We start from the raw sequence: 20,169 nt of genomic DNA on the forward strand, positions 1-20,169 counted from the left end.
CCAGGTTTGTGACAACCAATGCTTGAGGGCCACATGGAGGACAGGGACATTTTTCAGGACTCTACATTTCAGTAAGCCTTTCATACCACACGGACACTGCCACCTTCTCCTGCAGCCCCCCAGGATTGACTTTTAGGATGTTTTTGTTTCAAAATGATTTACAGTCTGTTACGGGAGTTTGGAACTCCACAGACCACAGATAGCTGGAGTTTGAAGGAAAAATGTATATACATACACATACACACATATCTAACAGGAGAAGTTCACCTCCTGTGTCTGGGGAAAATGAAATCGTAAAAGTAGGTTATGATACACCCCTTTTCTCCTAAATTATATTATCGTGAAGTATGGTCTACCCCAGGGGTGGGGAATTTGATGAGTTCCTGTCCACTCTCTTTCTAGCTTCAAAATCTATGCAAGAAGGCTGGGGCAGCGGTGGGGACGAGATGAACCTCAGCGCCAGTCAGTGGGAAGATGAAGAAGGAGACATGTGGGGTAACGCTGCTTCCCAAGACAGCACCTCCTCCTGCAGCTCCTGGGGCAATGCCCCCAAAAAAGGACTTCAAAAGGTGTGCCCACCACCAAGGAAAGCAAACCGCAACCATTGGCAGTACTTAACGCACGTTCAGGGTAGAGGTGGTTGTCCTAGTCTGGATTCTCTGGAAGAGCAAAACCAGTGAGATTGGTATAGACAGGGGATTTACTTAAGGAAATGGTTCACACAGTTATGGGGGGTGGCAAGTCCCAAATCCATAGGTCAGGCAGCGGGGCTGGAGTCCTTTGCTGACTCACGGAATTGCGGGGGCTGGCAAACCCAAAATCTGCAGATCAGGCGGGAGGCCAGAGACTTTGCAGATTGTGTCCCAGGAACTAGAGTTCAGGTAACGAGAAGAGTGCAGGGTCAAGAGAGACTGAGCTTTGCCAGAACATCCATTTATATACTGGAGGAAGGCACACCCCCCCAAGGAAACTCCCCTTTCAACTGATTGGCTGATCACATAGGATTACATCATGGAAGATGATTATATGATGTTATGGCAGTCAAGTGTCTGCCACAACCACTGAGTCACAGCCTAGCCAAGTTAACACATAACGTTAACCGTCACAGTGGTCTTTCAAATTACTGGTAAGAATGTAGGCCTGAGGTTCTCAAAATATAGTTTGAGGACCCCTAGAGGTCCCTGAGACCCTTTCAAGGGGTCCTCACAGTCAAAACTATTTTCATACTACTACTAAGACTTTGTTTCTTTCACACCCCTTCTCTCCTAATGTAGAGTGGAGTTTTCCAGAGACTACATAACATTGACATCACAGCAGAGTGAACGCAGAAACAGACATGAGAATCCAGCTGCTTCTATTAAGCCAGACATTAAAGATATTTGCCAAAATGTAAAACAGTGCCACTATTCTCACTAAGTTTTTTTGTTTTAGAAAATACATTTTTTCATTAAAGATGTTATTTATTTTAGCATATAGTAGGTTTGTTTTTTAAACAAATTTTTCAGATTTCTCCATTTTAATTTCTAATGCAGTAAATATTGATCAGTATAGCACACATAATAAACAAGCTCTTTGGGGTCCTCAGTTCTAAAGGGAGCATAATGGGGTTCTGAGAGCTCCTGAAGCAGAGTATTAAGCAGTTTTGAAACAAATGCACAGCCATCTGGGGAAAGTTACGTTAGATCCCACAGTTCATGTATACACCAAGAGGAATTCCAAGTGTATCGCAAATTTAAATATGAAAAAATAGAGAACTTTAAAAGTAGTCTTGGAGTGGGAGAGGCCTTTCTCACTATGCCCACAGTCTAAAAGCCTTAAAATGAAAGATTTACAAGTTTCGGTAGATAAACATAAAAACTGCATAACAGAAAATTCCATAATCAAAGTCAAAGACAGATGACAAACTGGAAAAAAATATCTAATTCATATCCTAGAGAAAGGATTGACCTCCCTAAAACGTAAAGAGGTCCTAGAAACTGACGTAAAAGAAAAAACAACCAAGAGGCCAGTAGAAAAATGAGCAAAGAACGTGACTCGATGACCCCCAGGAAAGGAAGTACAGACGGCTTTCACTTGAAGTGAAAGAGAATTTGACTTAAAACAACACCCCACCCCACCCCACCCCCAAAAAAAACCCCACTGCCATTGAGTCTGTTCCAACTCTTAACAGCCCCGCAGGGTTTCCAAGGCTGTAAATCTCTACGGAAGCAGACTGCCACATCTTTCTCCTGTGGATTAAAACCAGTGGTTTGAAACTACCAGCACGTCAGTTAGCAGTCAGTCGCTTTAACCGCTGCACCACCAGGGCTTCTTAACCCAGACAGATGCCGTTTTCCGTCTCTCAAACGTACAGAAGTTGAGTGAGCACACTGCGTTCGCTGAACTGTGGGGAAACCAGGGGCTCTTACCCACCGCTGGTCGGCGTGGAAACACCCTACCTTTTGTCATCTTTTAGAATAAAGCTTGTAAAAGGGCACGTGGGGGCAGTTTGGCACTATCTGTCAAACACACGTCTGTGTAAGCCCTGTGACCCCCCATTTCCAGTCGCCATAGCAAGTCCAGCCGTACAGTTTTGTATTGCAGCATTTTCATAGTAGAAAATATAGTTTTAAAAAACGAAAATTTAAGTGTATGTTGATGGGGTAACAAGTTAAATTATGCCACATCCATATTATGGAAAGCTAAACAAATTTTTTTTTTTAATGAAATTCTATATATGTTGATATATTTAACAAAATATATTGTTAAATAAAACTGCAGGGTACACAAAAATGTATAATGTGCAACCAGTTGCGTGGAAGGAAAAAGGTTGTACAACTATAAGAAATGAGTAAAACCAAACCTGTTGCCATCGAGTCCATTCCGACTCATAGCGACCCTGTACGACAGAGTAGAACTGCCTCATAGGGTTTCCAATGAGCGTCTGGTGGATTTGAGACTGCCGACCTTTTGGTTAGCAGCCATAGCCCTTAACCACTGGGCCACCAGGCCTCCAAGAAAAGAGTAGTTAATAGGTTTTTTGTTCCTTTCTAGTTGCCTTTTCATTCTGTTGGAATGAGGCCCCTGCATTTCGTCAACTTAAACAAAGCTTATAAAAAGGCAAAAACTGTAATTTTTTGTAAACTTCACGTATTATTAGCATAGGCCCGTGTTCAAAAGAGCATTTGTGATTATATGATAATGGAAGTAGTATGTATTTGTGGTAAACTAAGTTAATTCCCTTGGGAAGAGAACTGATTATCTTGCTTTCTTAAAGTCCGTAAGTTACATGCATTTATCAGCCTACCAGTTGACCCTGAAGCATTACCCACAGTGTTGATACCCATAGTGTTAGTACCCATAGTGCTGGCGCCCGTAGTGCTGGCCACAAAACACTGCCAGGAACTTTCCGGAGCACATAACTATTCAATGTTAATACAAAAAGATTCTGTGACTTAAATCGCCGTGAACATAGGCAGAAGAAATGCACTAAGGTGTAACTAACAGTCTCCCGTGCCCACACTCCATTCCAGGGCATGAAGACATCCGGCAAGCAGGATGAGGCCTGGATCCTGACGCGGCTCGTCAAACAACTCACCGACATGGGCTTCCCGGTGACTGGCCTTCTTTTACTGTTCCAGTCGTGCTTCCCAAAATGACGGGCCCTGGTTTTTCCTTATGCATGTTGGTTATATATAATATGAAAGGGGGAGTATTTGAGGAATGAGATTATTGACGTGACGTAACTTGTAAATTCCCAATTGGCAATATTACTTGGGTAATTTTGGTTAGGGATTGTTGCCTTGGACTACAGAAAAAATCCACATAGTTTCCTAGAACAAAAAATGCTGTATGATTTTTAATTTTCATTGGTTTATACAACTTTATATTTTCTTCTAATTTATAATTAAAAGTTAATTTTCATTAGTTCATGCAGTAGATTGACAGACCACCAAAGAAAAAGCCTCTTGCCCAAACTTGTGTAGCTTCTGAGTCTCAGAAAATCTGTAGGGAGAGTTGGATCACAGGGCAGTCATCTGAAATTGAATCACCCTCTGTTCGGTTCCCAAGATTGACAGCAGGCGTTCAGACAGTGAGGGATACCAACATTTGCCCTTTGTTCCCTTCATATACCTTCTTTCCAAATCTTTATTCAAAAGAATATTTCCCTGTCGATGACCTTGGATACCCATGAAAGAGTGAGTGTAGAATGAGCTCTGTATGGGGGAGGGGGCTGCTCCCACATGCACAGGCTGCCACCCTGACGAGGGCAGAAGCGTGAGTGCCAGGTAGAGCATTCAGACCACACTCTGATGGTCTAGCTTTGTACCCAGGGTTGCGCGTCCACTGATTGAGACAACGCTGTGATGGTCGTTGTACCCATGATCTAGCGTTATACCCCAAGGTTGAGCTTCAGCTGAAATCGGTCCATCCCAGTCATAGGGAGAATTCTCTAAATAGGCCTCCTTTTTTTTTTTTTTACATTTCTTGATGAGAAGTAGTTGAAGATAGTGTCTTGTGGCAGAGGATGAAACTCTCCCACTTTGACCTGACCCACCAGAGTGGCTTTGCTACTGGCTGCAGAGCCAGGACGTGTGAGCGTGGCTGTGCCCTCCAGCACCCCCTTGCTGAGTCGTTCTCCAGGGCTGTGCAGTAGATGACGAGAGCACTCACTGGGTCCTATTGGTACTCCACACTTAGTTTTGAAGTGTCTGATACAATTTCTTAACTCAAAATCAATTTAGTACATTTGTCCTTTAACCAGTGTTTTATTTAATTGACATTTATCTCTAACCTCAGCAGTGGGGAAGTGTTTCCAGGGCTGAAGTGTTTCCATTTCTCTAAGTCGACAGCAGGTAACCTGCCAACAAGCGCTTCCTTTTGTGAAGACAGTCCTAATGAAAACTCTGTTTCCCGCCCAGAGAGAACCAGCTGAAGAGGCCTTGAAGAGCAACAATATGAATCTCGATCAGGCCATGAGTAAGTCATGGAACACGCTTAATGTCACTCCCAGAGGTACCAGTCTGTGAGGTGGTCACTCTCAGAGCGCGTTTTATTGTTGTCGTGGCCTCGTGGCTGAGCACATGCTGGGCACAGAGGACACGGGTGCAGGGTAGGAAGGGACAGTGGCATGACAGGCACTGACAAGGAACAAGCCACCCGTGACTACCGGGACTTTGGGGGCAAACGGCCAGGGCCACATCAGAAGCATGCCTGCCTTTTCATCTTCCCCAGAACATCACCACATAGAAGCATGTTTCCTATCTGTTTTGGAGGGACATGACAGTGACACTCAGAGCATCTGATATGGCTTGCGAAGTGCATGCAGTTGGTGCTCACCTTGGACCTCACACCACAGAGGGCGCTCTCGGGCCAAAGAAGCACAGCCACACCGACCAAGCACCCACTGGTGTTGGGAGAGGATTTTCTGTCAAGGAATGAGAGACTCTAGTCCTTGAGGTGTTTTACCTGGTAGTAGTAGTTATGTTAAATGTGTCCACGTGCACAGTGTAATCAAGGGCAAGTGCCAAAGTGTACGGTGCAGGCTGCCAGGACAGAGGAGAAATCACCATGGGCTGGAGCTGTGGGAGAATCAACTTCTTAGGATTGTGAAATAGCAGAAAATTAAAGGAGCTAAATTAATGCTGGTCACTAGACTGAAAGACCTGTAAGGACAGAAACTGTGCCCCCACGGCTAGCAGAGTCTCCACAAATAACAGGGACTCAGTAAGTGGAAAGTGACAGCCGTGGACAAAGTCAGAGGAACAGGGACAGTGGATACCTGCATGCCGGGAAGAGGCAAGCCTGGTGGGGGACAACGCCTCCCAGCAGAAAGTGGAATTGTGGCTGGAGGGAGCAGCAGGGGCAGGGGTCAGAGCAGCAGATCCCAGATGGAGCCTGAGAAGCCTGGGGCTGAGACCATGGCAGAGCCAGGCACCCAGGCGCCCCGTCACCCCAGTCGCCCCTTTCTCTGTGGCGGGAGGGTCCTGCAGTCCTTGCTGAGGCGTGAGCTGTAGTGGCTCAGCTCCCGCCTGTCTCAGTACTCAGCACTCACCAGCACCTTGTGTCACGTGTGCCTTTTGTGTGCCATGCTCCAGGCGCTCTGCTGGAAAAGAAGGTGGACGTGGACAAGCGTGGACTGGGAGTGACTGACTATAATGGAATGGTCACCAAGCCCCTCGGCTGCCGCCCACCAATCTCCAAAGAGTCTTCCGTGGACCGCCCCACCTTTCTTGACAAGGTAGGAATTTTAGTGGTCTGGGCTGGTCATTTGTTTTTCAAACAGGAGTTGATTTTCATTTTAACTGTGTCCCTAATGCAAGGCCTATAAAAGCTCGATAGGCTACATACAATATTCAAGTGACTTTTACTCGTTTTTTCTCATATAGGCGTGTGTGTGTGTAAGTATTTAACTCGAAGGAGGTAATGTTGCATTTCATATGAAGTTATTGGGAATGAAAAATACCAAAATTGATAGCTGGTTTTTCATTTGTATTGTATAAACTTGCCAGGGTCTTCTGCTTCATTCTGTCCAGTAGACAGGGGCCGTCAGCCTGTTTTACTATCTTATTTTAAATACTCATCCTTCCAGCCAGAGATGGTGTGTCATGGGTTTAATCTCGGAGGAAGGACCAGAAGTGGGAGTGGCCTTGGCCAATACACCTGGCCAGCCCTTGCTGGGGTCAGCCCCTGCACCAGCAAACGCTGCAGGTGCCTCCTGGCAGAACAGTCCAGGCACCAGCTCAGTCCTTTCGGGCTCAGGCATGGGACACTGGCCCCCTCTCCAGATGGGTGTGACCTCAAAGGGGGAAGAGAGCATTGCATTAAACTCAGTCAGAATGTTGAACCTGGAAAACAAAACTGAGACAAGGAAGGACACGTTTTTAAAAATGGTGGGGATCCACAGGTGGGCCTGAGTATGAGCAGTGAGGAGTTACCTCTGTTCTCAAACAAACATGGTCCTCCAGCATGCTCTGCCGTGGGGTGCAGTGGGGCGGGAGAGAGCAGGGGCCAAGTGCGGGTGCCCTTTGCTGATGTGCTGAGGGCCCAGGTAAAAGATGGGGTGCCCAGATAAAGCTGAATTTCAGATACATAGTCAGTAACCGGGGGGACATACTTACATTAAAGAAATGATTTGTTGTCCATCTGACGTTCCAGTTTAAATGGGCATCCTGTAGTTGTATTTGCCAAAGCAGTCACCCCTGAGTTTGGGCGCTGACCTGTCACTGCCCTGCCTTAAAGGTCAGTGGACGAATGCTGCCTACCTGGCAGGCTTGTATAAGATTAACTGAAATGAGTTTGCAAAGCACCTGGCACATAGTACAGCCTCAACAAATGTAAACAAAGAAAAAACAAAATAGAATTCTGTGTGTGTTTTATATCTAGTATAAGGGTGAACCAGGGCCCTGGTGGCACAGTGACTAATAGCTCAGCTGCTAACCAAAAGGTCGGCAGTTCGAATCCACCAGCCGCTGCTTGGAAATCCTATGGGGCGGTTCAATTCTGTCCTGTAGGGTCCCTGTGAGTCTGAATCAACTCCATGGCCATGGGTTTTTGGTTTTGGAAGACTGAACCAAGTCAGACCAGTTGAATGTCAGCAGACTCAACCTAATGCATTCCTAGTCCTTGGCAAATAACTTCCCAGAAGGAACCTGTCTGAAGATGATAGGGCTGTGTGTGATGTGTGTTCCAAATAAAAAAGCTTTTGCCACATTTTCTATCCCCTTCTCCTTCCTCGTGCCCCACAGGGCCAGCAGTGACTAAGAATATTACAGGTTAACATGGGTTTGTAAAGTATTTTAAAAAGTGAAACAGCATCTTAATCCCGTTTCTCTTTTTCCCCTCTTGCTTTTGCCCATATTCTCCGTTCATTTATTATCCACACTTTTTGATCTTTTAATTCTTTATTCACCCATACACTTGTATCTCCCTGGGAAACCATGTTGTGCTTTGTCTGCTGGTGGGCCTTGCACGCAGCTCACCCCCTCTCTCTCCAACCAGGACGGCGGCCTCGTGGAAGAGCCCACTCCTTCACCATTTTTGCCTTCACCAAGCCTGAAGCTCCCCCTTTCAAACAGCGCACTCCCTGGTCAGACCCTGGGTGGGATTGCCTCAGGGCTGGGCGTGCAAAACTTGAATTCTTCTCGACAGGTAAGACTGTTGGGAGAGACCAGAGCCTGGTTTTTGCTTCCTCTGCCTTTAAATGGTGTGCTTGAAAAGTAAACCTTCGTACTTTTAGTTAGTTGCCTGTATTTTAAAATAGACTCGGATATGTAAGAGTGGGTTGAAACACTGTAAAGGTTTCCTCCAGGTGATTACCTAGAGTTGAGTCACAGTTCTTAAAATGTAATCATGTTAAAGGAAATGCTTCAAAATTATATTTACTCTTACACTTGCCTAAAAAGTATTTGAATTCTCAGCCCTCTTGGCACAAACATTATGCTAGTTTAAGTGATATATACTGCAGAGTCGGCTCCGTGTCCCAGACCCATCCGTGGATCTGGCTGGTGCCAGTCCTATTCCTCCTGGCATTCAAAACTTGGACTGTGCTGATCTGTAGGAAACACTGCATTCTGCTCATCTTCCCAGGAGGGGCGGCTTCTGTCCTAAGGTTCTCTCTGTGGTTTTTACAGCCTCGTACTGGCACTTCTCCCCGACCTTACCGCTCTTTGGGAAAGGTGAAAATCGCTGTGTTGGAAGTTACAGAGGGACGGCCCAGGGGTTTGGACTGTCAGCTGCTTTATCTCACTTCTGCTGCAGATTCTCAGATGTGAAATGAGACGCAGACAAACAGTGCCTTTCTCATCTGCAGAACTTCTTTCCATTGATTTTCTTAGAAATGAGGTTCACACACACACACCTTTGGGACTTAATCTTTAAAAGATGCCCTTGGGATGGCCGAGCAGTAGCCCCCCAAAGTCCGCGGTCATCACTGTGTAATTAACAGTAACACTGCTCCCCACCTTCCGTAGTACCCAGTTTGTATGATCTTGTATTGCTAACCCTGGTGGTGGTGGTATGCAGTTGAGTAGATTCTGACTCATAACGACCCCATATGACAGAGTAGAACTGCCCCATAGGGTTTCCTAGGCTGTAATCTTTACAGGAGCAGATCGCCAGGTCTTTTCTCCCACCGAGCTGCTGGTGAGATCCAACCACCGACCTTTCAGTTAGCCCCTGAGCATTTAAAGTCACCTAGCCAGCCAGGGTGGGCCCGAGTCTTTGGCATGTGGAGCAGGATTGCTGCTCAGACCTCTCATGCCACTCTCCTCAAGAAGAGCTGTCACTTTTCTTCTCCTCTTTGCTAGGTAACTCATCACAGCAGAGGAGAAATTATAACTAAAACCTGTAGAAAAACACAAAATTAACTACTGAGTTTGCCAATTTTTTTTTACACATCAGGGTTTGTTGAAGTAAGTGATACTTCCTATTTGAAAAATTTGTTTTTCTCTAGGGTTAGTGATGCCCTCACATTATTCTTTAACTGTTAGCATATGTATTCCTTTGGACATGTAAATTATCTGAGTAGCTATGTATGCAGCTCTTTGGAAACACCCTTTGTTAAAGAGTCTTTGAGTGCCACAGCCTGGTTAGGGACACTGTAGAACTGGCAATGCCGGTGATTCCTGTGAGTTAAATCACGTGCCAGACTCCCAGGCTGGCCTTCATCACATAACCTTGGAAACCACACAGGTGACAAGCTCAGCATGGTGCAGGTAGACACTAGGAGAAGGTAGAAACAAGTGTGCCTTTACATGTAGGAAGCAAATAATTACACCCACCTGCAGGTAATGCACATGTGACTCCTCACCTGGTAACTGCGCCCTGCTTGGGTCTCTCTCCAGATACCGAGTGGCAATCTGGGTATGTTTGGCAATAGCGGAGCAGCACAAGCCAGGACCATGCAACAGCCGCAGCAACCGCCAGCTCAGCCTCTCAGCTCCTCCCAGCCCAGTCTCCGTGCTCAAGTGCCTCAGTTTCTATCCCCTCAGGTCAGACCCATAGCCGCCAGCCGGGGAGGCCCAGACGTGTGTGTGGGGAGGGGTCTGGTATCACCGAGCGGTCGTGTTTTAAAGTGAGAGTGGGGTGAGCCCGCATCTGAGAGGAGGCCTCCTCGTTTGTCCCCTGCTTCTGGAGACTTCAGCACTCACTCCGTGGAGTGCCTCAGCCACGCAAACCAGGGCTGGCAGCCATCTGGTCGGAGCAACAGTGACGGGGAAAGATGGACCTGACACTGCTGTCGATACATGATTTTGTCCTGGTCTTTTCTGAGAAAATTATTCAGGTGCGCGCAGTGCATTTACCTAGGAGGGGAAACTGACAGGCTAAATATTACTTTCCCACTGCCATTGAGTCGATTAAGACTCATAGTGACCCTGAAGGACAGAGTAGAACTGCCCCATAGGGTTTCCAAGGCTATAGCCTTTACGGAAGCAGACTACCGCATCTTCCTCCCGAGGAGCCACTGGTGGCATCCAACCACCGACTTTTTGGTAAGCAGCCAAGCACTTAACCACGGTGCCACCAGGGCTCCTTACAGTATAGCTTAGGGTGTAAAATAAACCATCTAGAAGTAGTCAAGGACTGAGTAAGAGACGTGATTTCTTTCTCATGCCACGGTGCGGAGAGAACAGATGGGGCCTATAGGAAGGAGGCCAGAGGTGGCCAGGCAGCCCCATCAGTAGATGGGAACAGACACTGAGGGGCCACTGGCAGTCCGCCTGGCGGCTCCCAGACCTGTCATCCACACACCAGCACTCTTGGCCTCTGTGTCGCCAGACCACTTGTCCTTGTCACATCCTGGTTTTTCTTTAAATTGACTCACCTTTTTAGTTTAAATAAATTTATTTTTAGATGTCAACGTTTTTCTAATACACTTTAGCTAACTATTAGGTTTCTTAAATGCTCGCCCACAGCCCACCTGAAATCACCTTGCCTACCTCTACCGTAGCCGCACGTGTCACGCTTTGGAAAGCTTGTTCCAGAGCGGGAATTCCAGCTGCGGAGGCCCCTGTGTGGGAGGAGGCCAGCGGCCGCGGTGCACTTGAACGTGCCAGAGTCGGTGGCACAGGAGGAACATCCACAAGCAGAGGGTAGACAGCTTGCTGAGCACAGAGCATTGAGTGGGGCTTATGGATGTAGGGATGTCGAGAGAGGGTTGAGAGAATAGGGTGCTGGTGACAGGTACAAGGAGGGAGGGTCGCCCTGGGTCTGAACCTCTTGTGAGGGTGGCGTGGCACGATCTACAGCACTCTCGGTGGCTGCTCCAGGTTGCCTGTGAGGGAGTGAGCAGCTGCCCCCTCTCATTGTGCCCCGCCAAGCAAGAATGGCTTCTTGCCTGATTTCTCACCTCACTCTCCAGTCTCACGTGCCGCCTGTCCGTGGGAAACCTGGTCCGTTTTCATTGACACAGTATGAAATCAGACCCCGAACCGTAGAAAGTTCATTTACACCTACAATATGTGGAGACAGCTATCACTTTCTTTTCTTTATTCTTTAATTCTTTCCTTGTGGTTCTTCACAAAAGCATGTTACTGCTAATGTTAAAATGTCCATCCGTTTTTAATTGCCTTTGACGATTACCCGTGAGACAAGTAAAATTGTCTTTTCAATAATCAGACTTGAGTCTCAAAAACTTCGGTGCTTACCGGTATGTTTTGTGTTGCACAGGTTCAAGCACAGCTTTTGCAGTTTGCAGCAAAAAACATTGGTCTCAACCCTGCACTATTGACCTCGCCAATTAACCCTCAGCATATGACGATGTTGAACCAGCTCTATCAGCTGCAGCTGGTGAGTGGCCAGGCTACTGAGGTTACACAACAAGAGGCAGCAAGCGCTCTGCTCACAGACCATGCCAGCAACACACAGACTGACTGACGGAAGTAGTTAGTAGAGTGCCTTTCTTCATGTTGGGCCCTGCAGCTCTCCAACTATTAAAGGCTGAGGAATTTTGTCACTCAAGGGTGTTTTTACTAACCTTTGTAAATCCTTTGGCCCCTTTATGTTCAGAAAGCCTACTAGATCTTCTCGTCTGGTGTGCCTTTTAGCTTGATCCCTCAACCAGCCTTTCTCATCTGAACCACAGGACACAGAAAATCATTCGAGTGACTCTTTTCTCTGTTCTTCCAAGGATGGAACATAAATAGCATTGTAGAAGCTCAGGAGAGAAGTTAGTAAATGCCTTAGGGCACTTGGACTTAATTCTCTTGCAGAACCCTGGTTGAGAAAGGCTGGCATAGCCTAATAATTCTTGAAAGCTTTGCAATGTGTAATGTATTTTGAATTTTTAATTTTCAAAGTCTTACAGCTTTTACTGTAAAATGCCATGTCATCATGTTACCAGATGCATACTAAATTTATATACATTACAGGACCAACTATATCATCCCATTCTTTAATATGTTGACACCTGATTTATTTAGAAGTCTTTTCCAGCAATTTCATCTCCTGGGAAATGACCAACAACCATGAAAGAAGCAACCCAGTAGGCCTCTGATAGACAAGACCATTGACATAAAGCCTTTCCTCCTAGGGAGCTCCGGCCCTCAGTCCTTCCTTGTATCTTTGTTAGCCATGCGTCTAACAGGCTGAGGGGTCTGGTTTGCCAGTGAGTGCAGGCCACAGACGAGCACGTCCTGGGGCAGGTGCCATAGGCTGAGGCACTCACCAAGTAGAGAGCTCTGGGCGTTTCTTGATCAACATACATGGGGGCAGCAGTGCCTCATGGCCCTGTGCTGATGACGCGGGAGGCCTGGCACCACTGTGGCCAGGTCATTCGAGTGTCAGGCACTATTGTTTTAATACTGGGGCCACAAGAAGAGACCCCTGACCACAGAGAAGGAAAGCAAAATACTAAAATTAGGCACAGTTTAAAAAGCACATTTGAAACTATTACTGTAGAGGAAAATAGCTCTTTACACCCTTGATGACATGGAAGAGTCTTCTGTATTCTGACATGACGCAGCGGTTTGTGTCATGCTGATTTCTAAAGTCTCATGTTTTTACAGTAATTTTTTGTTGAGTCCCTGTGGTGTGAAAGATGTCAAGAAAATGTCGAATTTTGTCTAATACATCCTATTTTAAAAACATGTTCTGTTTTTAAAAAGTTGTTCCACGAACATGGGTAGAACAAAGTTTTAATGCTCAATTTTAGGACCTACAAGGATTCACTTAAGTGACACATTTTGTTTCTCCATAATGTTCACATAAAGGAGGCGTGTCCAATGGTATGATCTCTCCCTCTATCTAGATTCTATTTTAATAGACCCTCTTACCAAAAATGCACAAAAATCCATGTGATATGGAAGTTAAGTACAGTATTTCATCCATATTTTAAAACAATGAAATGATCAAACCCTTTTGTGTCAGTCTACAGAGAGCATCACTGACAGTACTTTCAGCCAGTGTTGTGGGTGGCAGGTCTTTGGGACAGAAGTGCCCACGTCTGTGTCTCAGGCTCGCTCTCAGCTTAGTCCCGCGACGGGGACTGAGAACATGTGGCCGCCTCATTGCGCGGCAGTGTGAATCTCGGGTATGCTCTGATTGTTCCCACAGCTTGTCACCAGTGTTCTGCTAAATTACTGGGCCGTCTGGACAACTTTAGTCTATACCGTTATAAGGATACTTTTTTTTTTTCCTTTCATCTTTCCCTCATTCTTTTATTTTTCGTTTGTATGAACCAAGCAAAAGAATTTTGATCTCCTCGTTAACCAAGAAATATTTGCTGGCAAACTTCATTGCCAACACTAAGCAGGGGTGTTGTTGAGTTACCCGTTAAAAATCCATGCCCTAAACACATCTTGGTGTGAGACATGTATCCTTTTAAAAATGCCTTGTGCCCCCACAACGTGCTTCAACCACTGCGTGGTCAGGAGGCCAAGCCCCTTGGCCGTTTCCTCTTTTTTAACTTGTCAGTAACATACAGGAGTTGAGCTTAGGTTGGTGGTCACCGTGTGATACTTTGGCTCTCTTCCTTGTCTACAGGCATACCAACGTTTACAGATCCAGCAGCAGATGTTACAGGCCCAGCGTAATGTTTCCGGACCCATGAGACAGCAGGAGCAGCAAGTGAGTGTCACCAAGTGGACTTCCTCATGGTTTGGGAGGAGGTGGCCAAGACGGGGGGGCGGGGGGTGGAGGGACCTTGCGTCCAGCCTCGCTAACACACACATCTCCGGCCGCCAGGTTGCGCGCACAATCACTAACCTGCAGCAGCAGATCCAGCAGCACCAGCGCCAGCTGGCCCAGGCCCTGCTTGTGAAGCAGCCACCACCCCCGCCGCACCTGTCCCTGCACCCCTCTGCAGGCAAATCGGCCATGGACAGCTTCCCCCCCCATCCCCAGGCGCCCGGCCTCCCCGACCTGCAGACCAAAGAACAGCCGTCTTCACCCAGCACCTTCGCTCCTTACCCTCTTGGTGAGCGCCCTTGGTCCCCGTATTCCCCCGGAAGGCACACTGTTAGAAATGCACACACTTGGTCGCACTTCTGCTCATTGCTTTTTTCCCTACCAAGCAGTCTGTCCTGCTCACAGTTCATGTCCCCTTCTCGTCATCCTCACAGCGTTGGGCCTGTCAGATACCCTGGCACCTGCCTGTAGCTATAAGAAATACCGCAGGAGCGTCAGCTCGCTGCCCCAGCCGTGGGCTCACAGCCGCATCCACACCCCAAGTAGTTTAACTCCTGAAAAGTTGCCTGATACAGTGAAACCTGTGAGAGCCGGAACTCGACAGGACTGCCATGGTTTTCTGGGTCTCACAAGTTTTCAACCTTGGGCAGGGTGCAGTCTTACCACTTTTCTGTCACTATTAGTGAAAAGTATTTGAACTTCCCTTCTCTGACAGGTTTCTGCCTCACATGAGTGCCAGCTTTTGCAGGTTTCACTGTATTTCATTCCTAAACTCCTTCAGAGCAACTTAGGAAATGTAAATTCACCGAAAACCAAACCTGTTGCTGTCGAGTTGATTCCAATTTGTAGTGACCCTATATGTATATATTTTTTTTCTGTAGGACAGAGTAGAACTGTTCCATAGGGTTTCCAAGGAGCAGCTGGTGAATTCGAACTGCCGGCCTTTTGGTTAGCAGCTGAGCTCTAAACCACTGCACCACCAGGTCTCCTTACATATTCAAGTTTATTTTAAAATATCTGAAAGTAAGAAGACTTTTTTTTTTTATTAACTTTATTGAGCTTCAAGTGAACGTTTACAAATCAAGTCAGTCTGTCACATATAAGTTTATATACATCTTACTCCATACTCCCACTTGCTCTCCCCCTAATGAGTCAGCCCTTCCAGTCTCTCCTTTCGTGACAATTTTGCCAGCTTCCAACTCTCTTCTATCCTCCCATCCCCCCTCCAGACAGGAGATGCCAACACAGTCTCAAGTGACCACTTGATATAATTAGCTCACTCTTCATCAGCATCTCTCTCCCACCCACTGTCCAGTCTCTTTCATGTCTGATGAGTTGTCTTCGGGGATGGTTCCTGTCCTGTGCCAACAGAAGATTTGGGGACCATGACCACTGGGATTCCTCTAGTCTCAGTCAGACCATTAAGTATGGTCTTTTTATGAGAATTTGGGGTCTGCATCCCACTGATCTCCTGCTCCCTCAGGGGTTCTCTATTGTGCTCCCTGTCAGGGCAGTCATCAGTTGTTGCCGGGCACCAACTAGTTCTTCTGGTCTCAGGATGATGTAGGTCTCTGGTTCATGTGGCCCTTTCTGTCTCTTGGGCTCTTAGTTGTTGTGTGACCTTGGTGTTCTTCATTCTCCTTTGCAAGAAGACTTATTTTTCAAGGACACTGTTTAAAGGCAGGTGAAGCAAAAACCAGGCTCTGGTCTCTCCCAGCAGGCTTACCTGTCGAGAAGAATTCAAGTTTTGCACGCCCGGCCCTGAGGCAATCCCACCCAGGGTCTGACCAGGGAGTGCGCTGTTTGAAAGGGGGAGCTTCAGGCTTGGTGAAGGCAAAAATGGTGGTGAAGGAGTGGGCTCTTCCACGAGGCCGCCGTCCTGGTTGGAGAAATTCACCAAAGGCAGAATTAAACTGTCCCTGTTCTGTAGGTGATACCTTAGAAAACAATTCAGAATTCTGAAAGTGTTTTTGATCTTGGGAGTTCCGGTAATAGAACATAAAATCAGAAAAGGTTTCCCGGTTATTTGGACTTGTTCTATTTTTGAGTAAAATGAAGAGGGTTGTTGGTTTCACTTAATCAAATGTTCATTAGCATTTTCATCTCAATTCACCAATAAAATTCCTAGAAGTCTGTGTTGCTAAGAAAACAAAACATTTATTTTACTCATATATTAAGAGTTAACAGTTAAGGTCCTGGACCATAAATTAAGGTTGAGATTGGCCCTCTAGGAGACCTTTGTTGTGGTTAGGTGCAGTCAAGCCGGTTCTGACTCAGTGACATTAGAGGACAACAGAACTGCCCCACAGGGTTTCCAGGGAGCAGCTGGTGGATTTGAACTGCTGACCTTTTGGTTAGCAGCTGAGCTCTTAACCATTGTGCCACCAGGCTCCGGGGAGATCTTTAGGGTGCCGTAATTTAGAGTAAAACAGGCACACCTTAATTAGCATATCTTGTTCCAGCCGGACTGAACCCAAACATGAATGTCAACAGCATGGATGTCACGGGTGGCCTGTCGGTGAAGGACCCATCGCAGTCGCAGTCACGCCTGCCTCAGTGGACTCACCCCAACGCCGTGGATAACCTACCCAGTGCCGCTTCTCCTCTGGATCAGAACCCTAGCAAGCATGGTGTGTTGGCTCCACAAGCCTCTGCTTTGGGCTATTGCCGTCTTATTAATTGGTCATCCAATTGTATAACATACTCATTTGTAGATTTCTTTTCTAAGAATTTAGTGCTGAAATTTGAATTAAAAAAAATATTCCGTTTCCATTGTGGAGTAAATAAGATCCCAGCTTTTGAATGATCAAACTGCTTGAAACCTCCACCATCAGATCTTAGCTACAAACCCAGAAGTAACTGAAGTGCCCAGAGCAGCAAAGTATATAGGTCGTAGCCTATATACTTTTTATTTTCATCTGTTGTCTTGAAGGGAGAATTTGAGCCCGCTCAACAGAAATTTTTACAATAAAATGATAAAAATAGGAAATCAAATGTTTAGAAGGGAGGAAGAAGCAAAAAATGAGTTAATATCACTGTTAAGCATTAAATTTAGCTCTGAACTCCCTGGATGCAAAACAGCGAAGTAATGGGTTATGTAATTCTCTCTTGATATAAAGCATTCTAAAAAGATGGAGAAAATTCTTCCTAATGGTTAATTGTTAATTCTACGAGAAAATCATCCCAGCCCAGCTGGGCCCTGCACTTGGCAGGAGAGAGCACAGTTGCCCTCAGCTGGTCAGCTTAGGAAGTACATGTCTCAGTCCGCTGATCCCAGGAGCCCAGTTAGCTTGTCATTCTGCAGCTGTAGCAGGTGAGGGCAGCAGCCAGAGGGAGGGCAAGACACAGAGACAACAGAAAACCTGATAGCTAACACAAGATTCTTACGTTGCCCCCAAAAATTTATTATGGGCAGCCTTCTGTGACATGGATATGCATTTTATGAAGACTTCCAGCCTGATAAACTATTCTTACCAGTTGCCTTCAAATTGATCTGACTCCTGGCTCTCTCTGCCCACCTACCCCCATACCCCCACCATGTGTCAGAGTAGAACTGCACTCTACAGGGTTTTCAGTGGCTGACTTCTCAGAATTAGATCAGGCCTTTCTCCTGAGGTGTCTCTGGGTGAGCTCCACCCTCCAGCCTTTTGGTTAGCAGCCAAGCGTGTGAGCCATTTGCACCACGCAGGAACTCCAGAGGCATTCTTAAGGGCTTCAGCCTTTAAAGGACTACCTTTGGGCTAACGTGCACTTACTCTCTGAGAATGCTCAACAAACGAAAACTTATAATTCGTGCAACTTTGGAAAGGCCAAAACCGATATCTGCTCTGGTGTCAGGAGGGGGTGTTCACTCAGCGCTCTGTTTCCGTTGTGCCGGTAGGTGCTATCCCTGGAGCTCTGAGCATCGGGCCTCCAGCCAAATCCTCCATTGACGACTCCTACAGCCGGTACGATTTAATCCAGAACAGTGAGTCACCAGCCAGTCCTCCTGTAGCTGTTACCCACAGCTGGTCACGTGCCAAATCTGACAGTGATAAAATCTCAAACGGCTCCAGCATCAGCTGGCCCCCAGGTAAGACCAGGCAACACCTCTGTGCAGCAGACAGCAGTGTGCTTCCAGCCCCAGGGGTGATAGAACTCTGAGAGCACGCACCCCATAGCGTCGGCTTCTTCCCTGGAAACCACGGTTGTGGCTGCTACACTTTTTTCTGTAGCCCCCTTAATTTGGCGAAGGACAGGGAACAAAGAGGACAGAAAAGTGGCCCAACAAGCCACCCTAGTAGAATTGCTCCTGGACTCTATCATGCCCTCTGTGGAAACTGCCTTCCTGGGGCAGCTACTATGCCTGGTTCTAGTTTGTTCCACAGGCTTGAAGAGTTTAATGGAAGCGAGCCTAAAGCCGCCTCTTAATTTAATTAGCACATTATTAAGGTTTCCACAGACTGATTTAAAAAAAAAGGTTTTTAGTATCATGAAGAAAAGTGACAGTAGTCTGATAACGTGGCCTCGTGTCATGGTTTTCACGGACAGAATTCCATCCTGGAGTACCGTGGAAAGGACTACAGAACATCGATCCCGAAAACGACCCTGATGTCACTCCCGGCAGTGTCCCCACGGGGCCTACAATTAACACCACCATCCAGGACGTTAACCGCTACCTCCTCAAAAGTGGAGGTGAGGAGAGCGGGCGCTCATCTGCATGCGTGCTGGGAAGCACCCTAAACTCACAGGTGTGCCGTCTCTGACGGTCGTCCTGGTTGTAAGGCAGGTATGGTGTAAACGTAGTTGACAGGGCACCTTCTGTGGCCACCTTGAGCAGCAGCAGAAGGTAGTGTTCATGGTGAAAACGGAAGTTGACTTTGGGTAAGTATTTTGCTGGATTTATTAACAACATTTTTTGAGCATTCTTTTAAGCCTTGTGTTAAAAATTAGTGGAAACGTTTCCACTTTAAATTTGCTTTACTCTAAACTAAAAATGAGCCGACTCAACACATCCACTCCGGACTAGTCTTTGGTCCACAGAAAGTCGAGTGATAAGACTGAAGTTTGTCCAGGTCTTACTTCCCAATACAAACTGGCAGTGCTGATTTGTGGCACGCACTGTGTCAGCCAGTGGTCAGACCGCTGTACACAGAGAGGCAGCTGTGAGGCTGCAGAACAGGAACCCAGCTTTCAGATCCAACAGTGAGAAGGACAGGACCCCAGCCTCCCTCAGGCACACAGGTCATTGATATTCTAACGTGTGGAGAGAACAGCTACGGACCATAGATTCTTAGGGCCACGTGGGCCATTAGGTGCCAAGAACATGACTACAGGTTCCCTACTTAAAATGGAGCCCACAGGAGAGCTGGCCTTGTCTCTGTGACCTTGGAAGTGATGGGATTCTAAAGGGATCTGAGGTGCGGCCAGCCGGTTGACGAAATCTACACCATCCTGCCTTCTCAGTGCTGTGATTCCTTGTCCCTTGTTGCAGCCATTACTGAGCACAGAGCAGGGCAGCCTCCCTGCGGCCAGGGTTGTGCAGGGGAATGGCAGCACGGATCTACAGGAAACGGAGCCTGCCTTTGTGGGACACAGGGACAGAATGTGGCCTAGGCCGACATAGGAGACCCACTGAGTGTGGCAGCAGGTTGTGCCAGAGTGGGGAGGAGTAGGTGCTGTGTTCTGAGGGTTGTGGGCCGTGTGTGAGGTGGTGCCGAGTCAGCAGGGACAGGGTAGGCTGTGTTCTGAGGGTTGTGGGCCGTGTGTGGGGTGGTGCCGAGTCAGCGGGTACAGGGTAGGCTATGTTCTGAGGGTTGTGGGCCGTGTGTGAGGTGGTGCCGAGTCAGCAGGGACAGGGTAGGCTGTGTTCTGAGGGTTTGGGCAGTGTGTGAGGTGGTGCAGAGTCAGCGGGTACAGGGTAGGCTGTGTTCTGAGGGTTTGGGCAGTGTGTGAGGTGGTGCCGAGTCAGCGGGTACAGGGTAGGCTATGTTCTGAGGGTTGTGGGCCGTGTGTGAGGTGGTGCCGAGTCAGCAGGGACAGGGTAGGCTGTGTTCTGAGGGTTTGGGCAGTGTGTGAGGTGGT

The 20,169-nt window shown here is 47.2% G+C and overlaps 1 protein-coding gene across 14 annotated transcripts in view; it reads left to right on the plus strand.

The window, feature by feature from the left end:
• Nucleotides 1–20,169, plus strand: part of TNRC6C (trinucleotide repeat containing adaptor 6C) — a 127,019-nt gene that overhangs the window by 95,023 nt on the left and 11,827 nt on the right. For 4 of the 14 annotated variants that reach the window (XM_049858667.1, XM_049858666.1, XM_049858668.1 and 1 more), the window contains 12 exons: nucleotides 403–569; nucleotides 3,513–3,593; nucleotides 4,902–4,959; nucleotides 6,078–6,220; nucleotides 7,981–8,130; nucleotides 9,825–9,971; nucleotides 11,650–11,769; nucleotides 13,963–14,046; nucleotides 14,164–14,395; nucleotides 16,569–16,736; nucleotides 17,987–18,178; nucleotides 18,637–18,780. In XM_049858667.1, the coding sequence (XP_049714624.1) occupies nucleotides 403–569; nucleotides 3,513–3,593; nucleotides 4,902–4,959; nucleotides 6,078–6,220; nucleotides 7,981–8,130; nucleotides 9,825–9,971; nucleotides 11,650–11,769; nucleotides 13,963–14,046; nucleotides 14,164–14,395; nucleotides 16,569–16,736; nucleotides 17,987–18,178; nucleotides 18,637–18,780 (1,686 nt within the window). Of the gene's footprint in view, nucleotides 1–402; nucleotides 570–3,512; nucleotides 3,594–4,901; nucleotides 4,960–6,077; nucleotides 6,221–7,980; nucleotides 8,131–9,824; nucleotides 9,972–11,649; nucleotides 11,770–13,962; nucleotides 14,047–14,163; nucleotides 14,396–16,568; nucleotides 16,737–17,986; nucleotides 18,179–18,636; nucleotides 20,140–20,169 lie in introns of those variants that run through there. The other 10 variants (XR_007513918.1, XR_007513923.1, XR_007513920.1 and 7 more) reach the window with 10 other exon arrangements.

Source organism: Elephas maximus, chromosome 19, assembly GCF_024166365.1.
Source record: "Elephas maximus indicus isolate mEleMax1 chromosome 19, mEleMax1 primary haplotype, whole genome shotgun sequence".
Taxonomy (NCBI): domain Eukaryota; kingdom Metazoa; phylum Chordata; class Mammalia; order Proboscidea; family Elephantidae; genus Elephas; species Elephas maximus.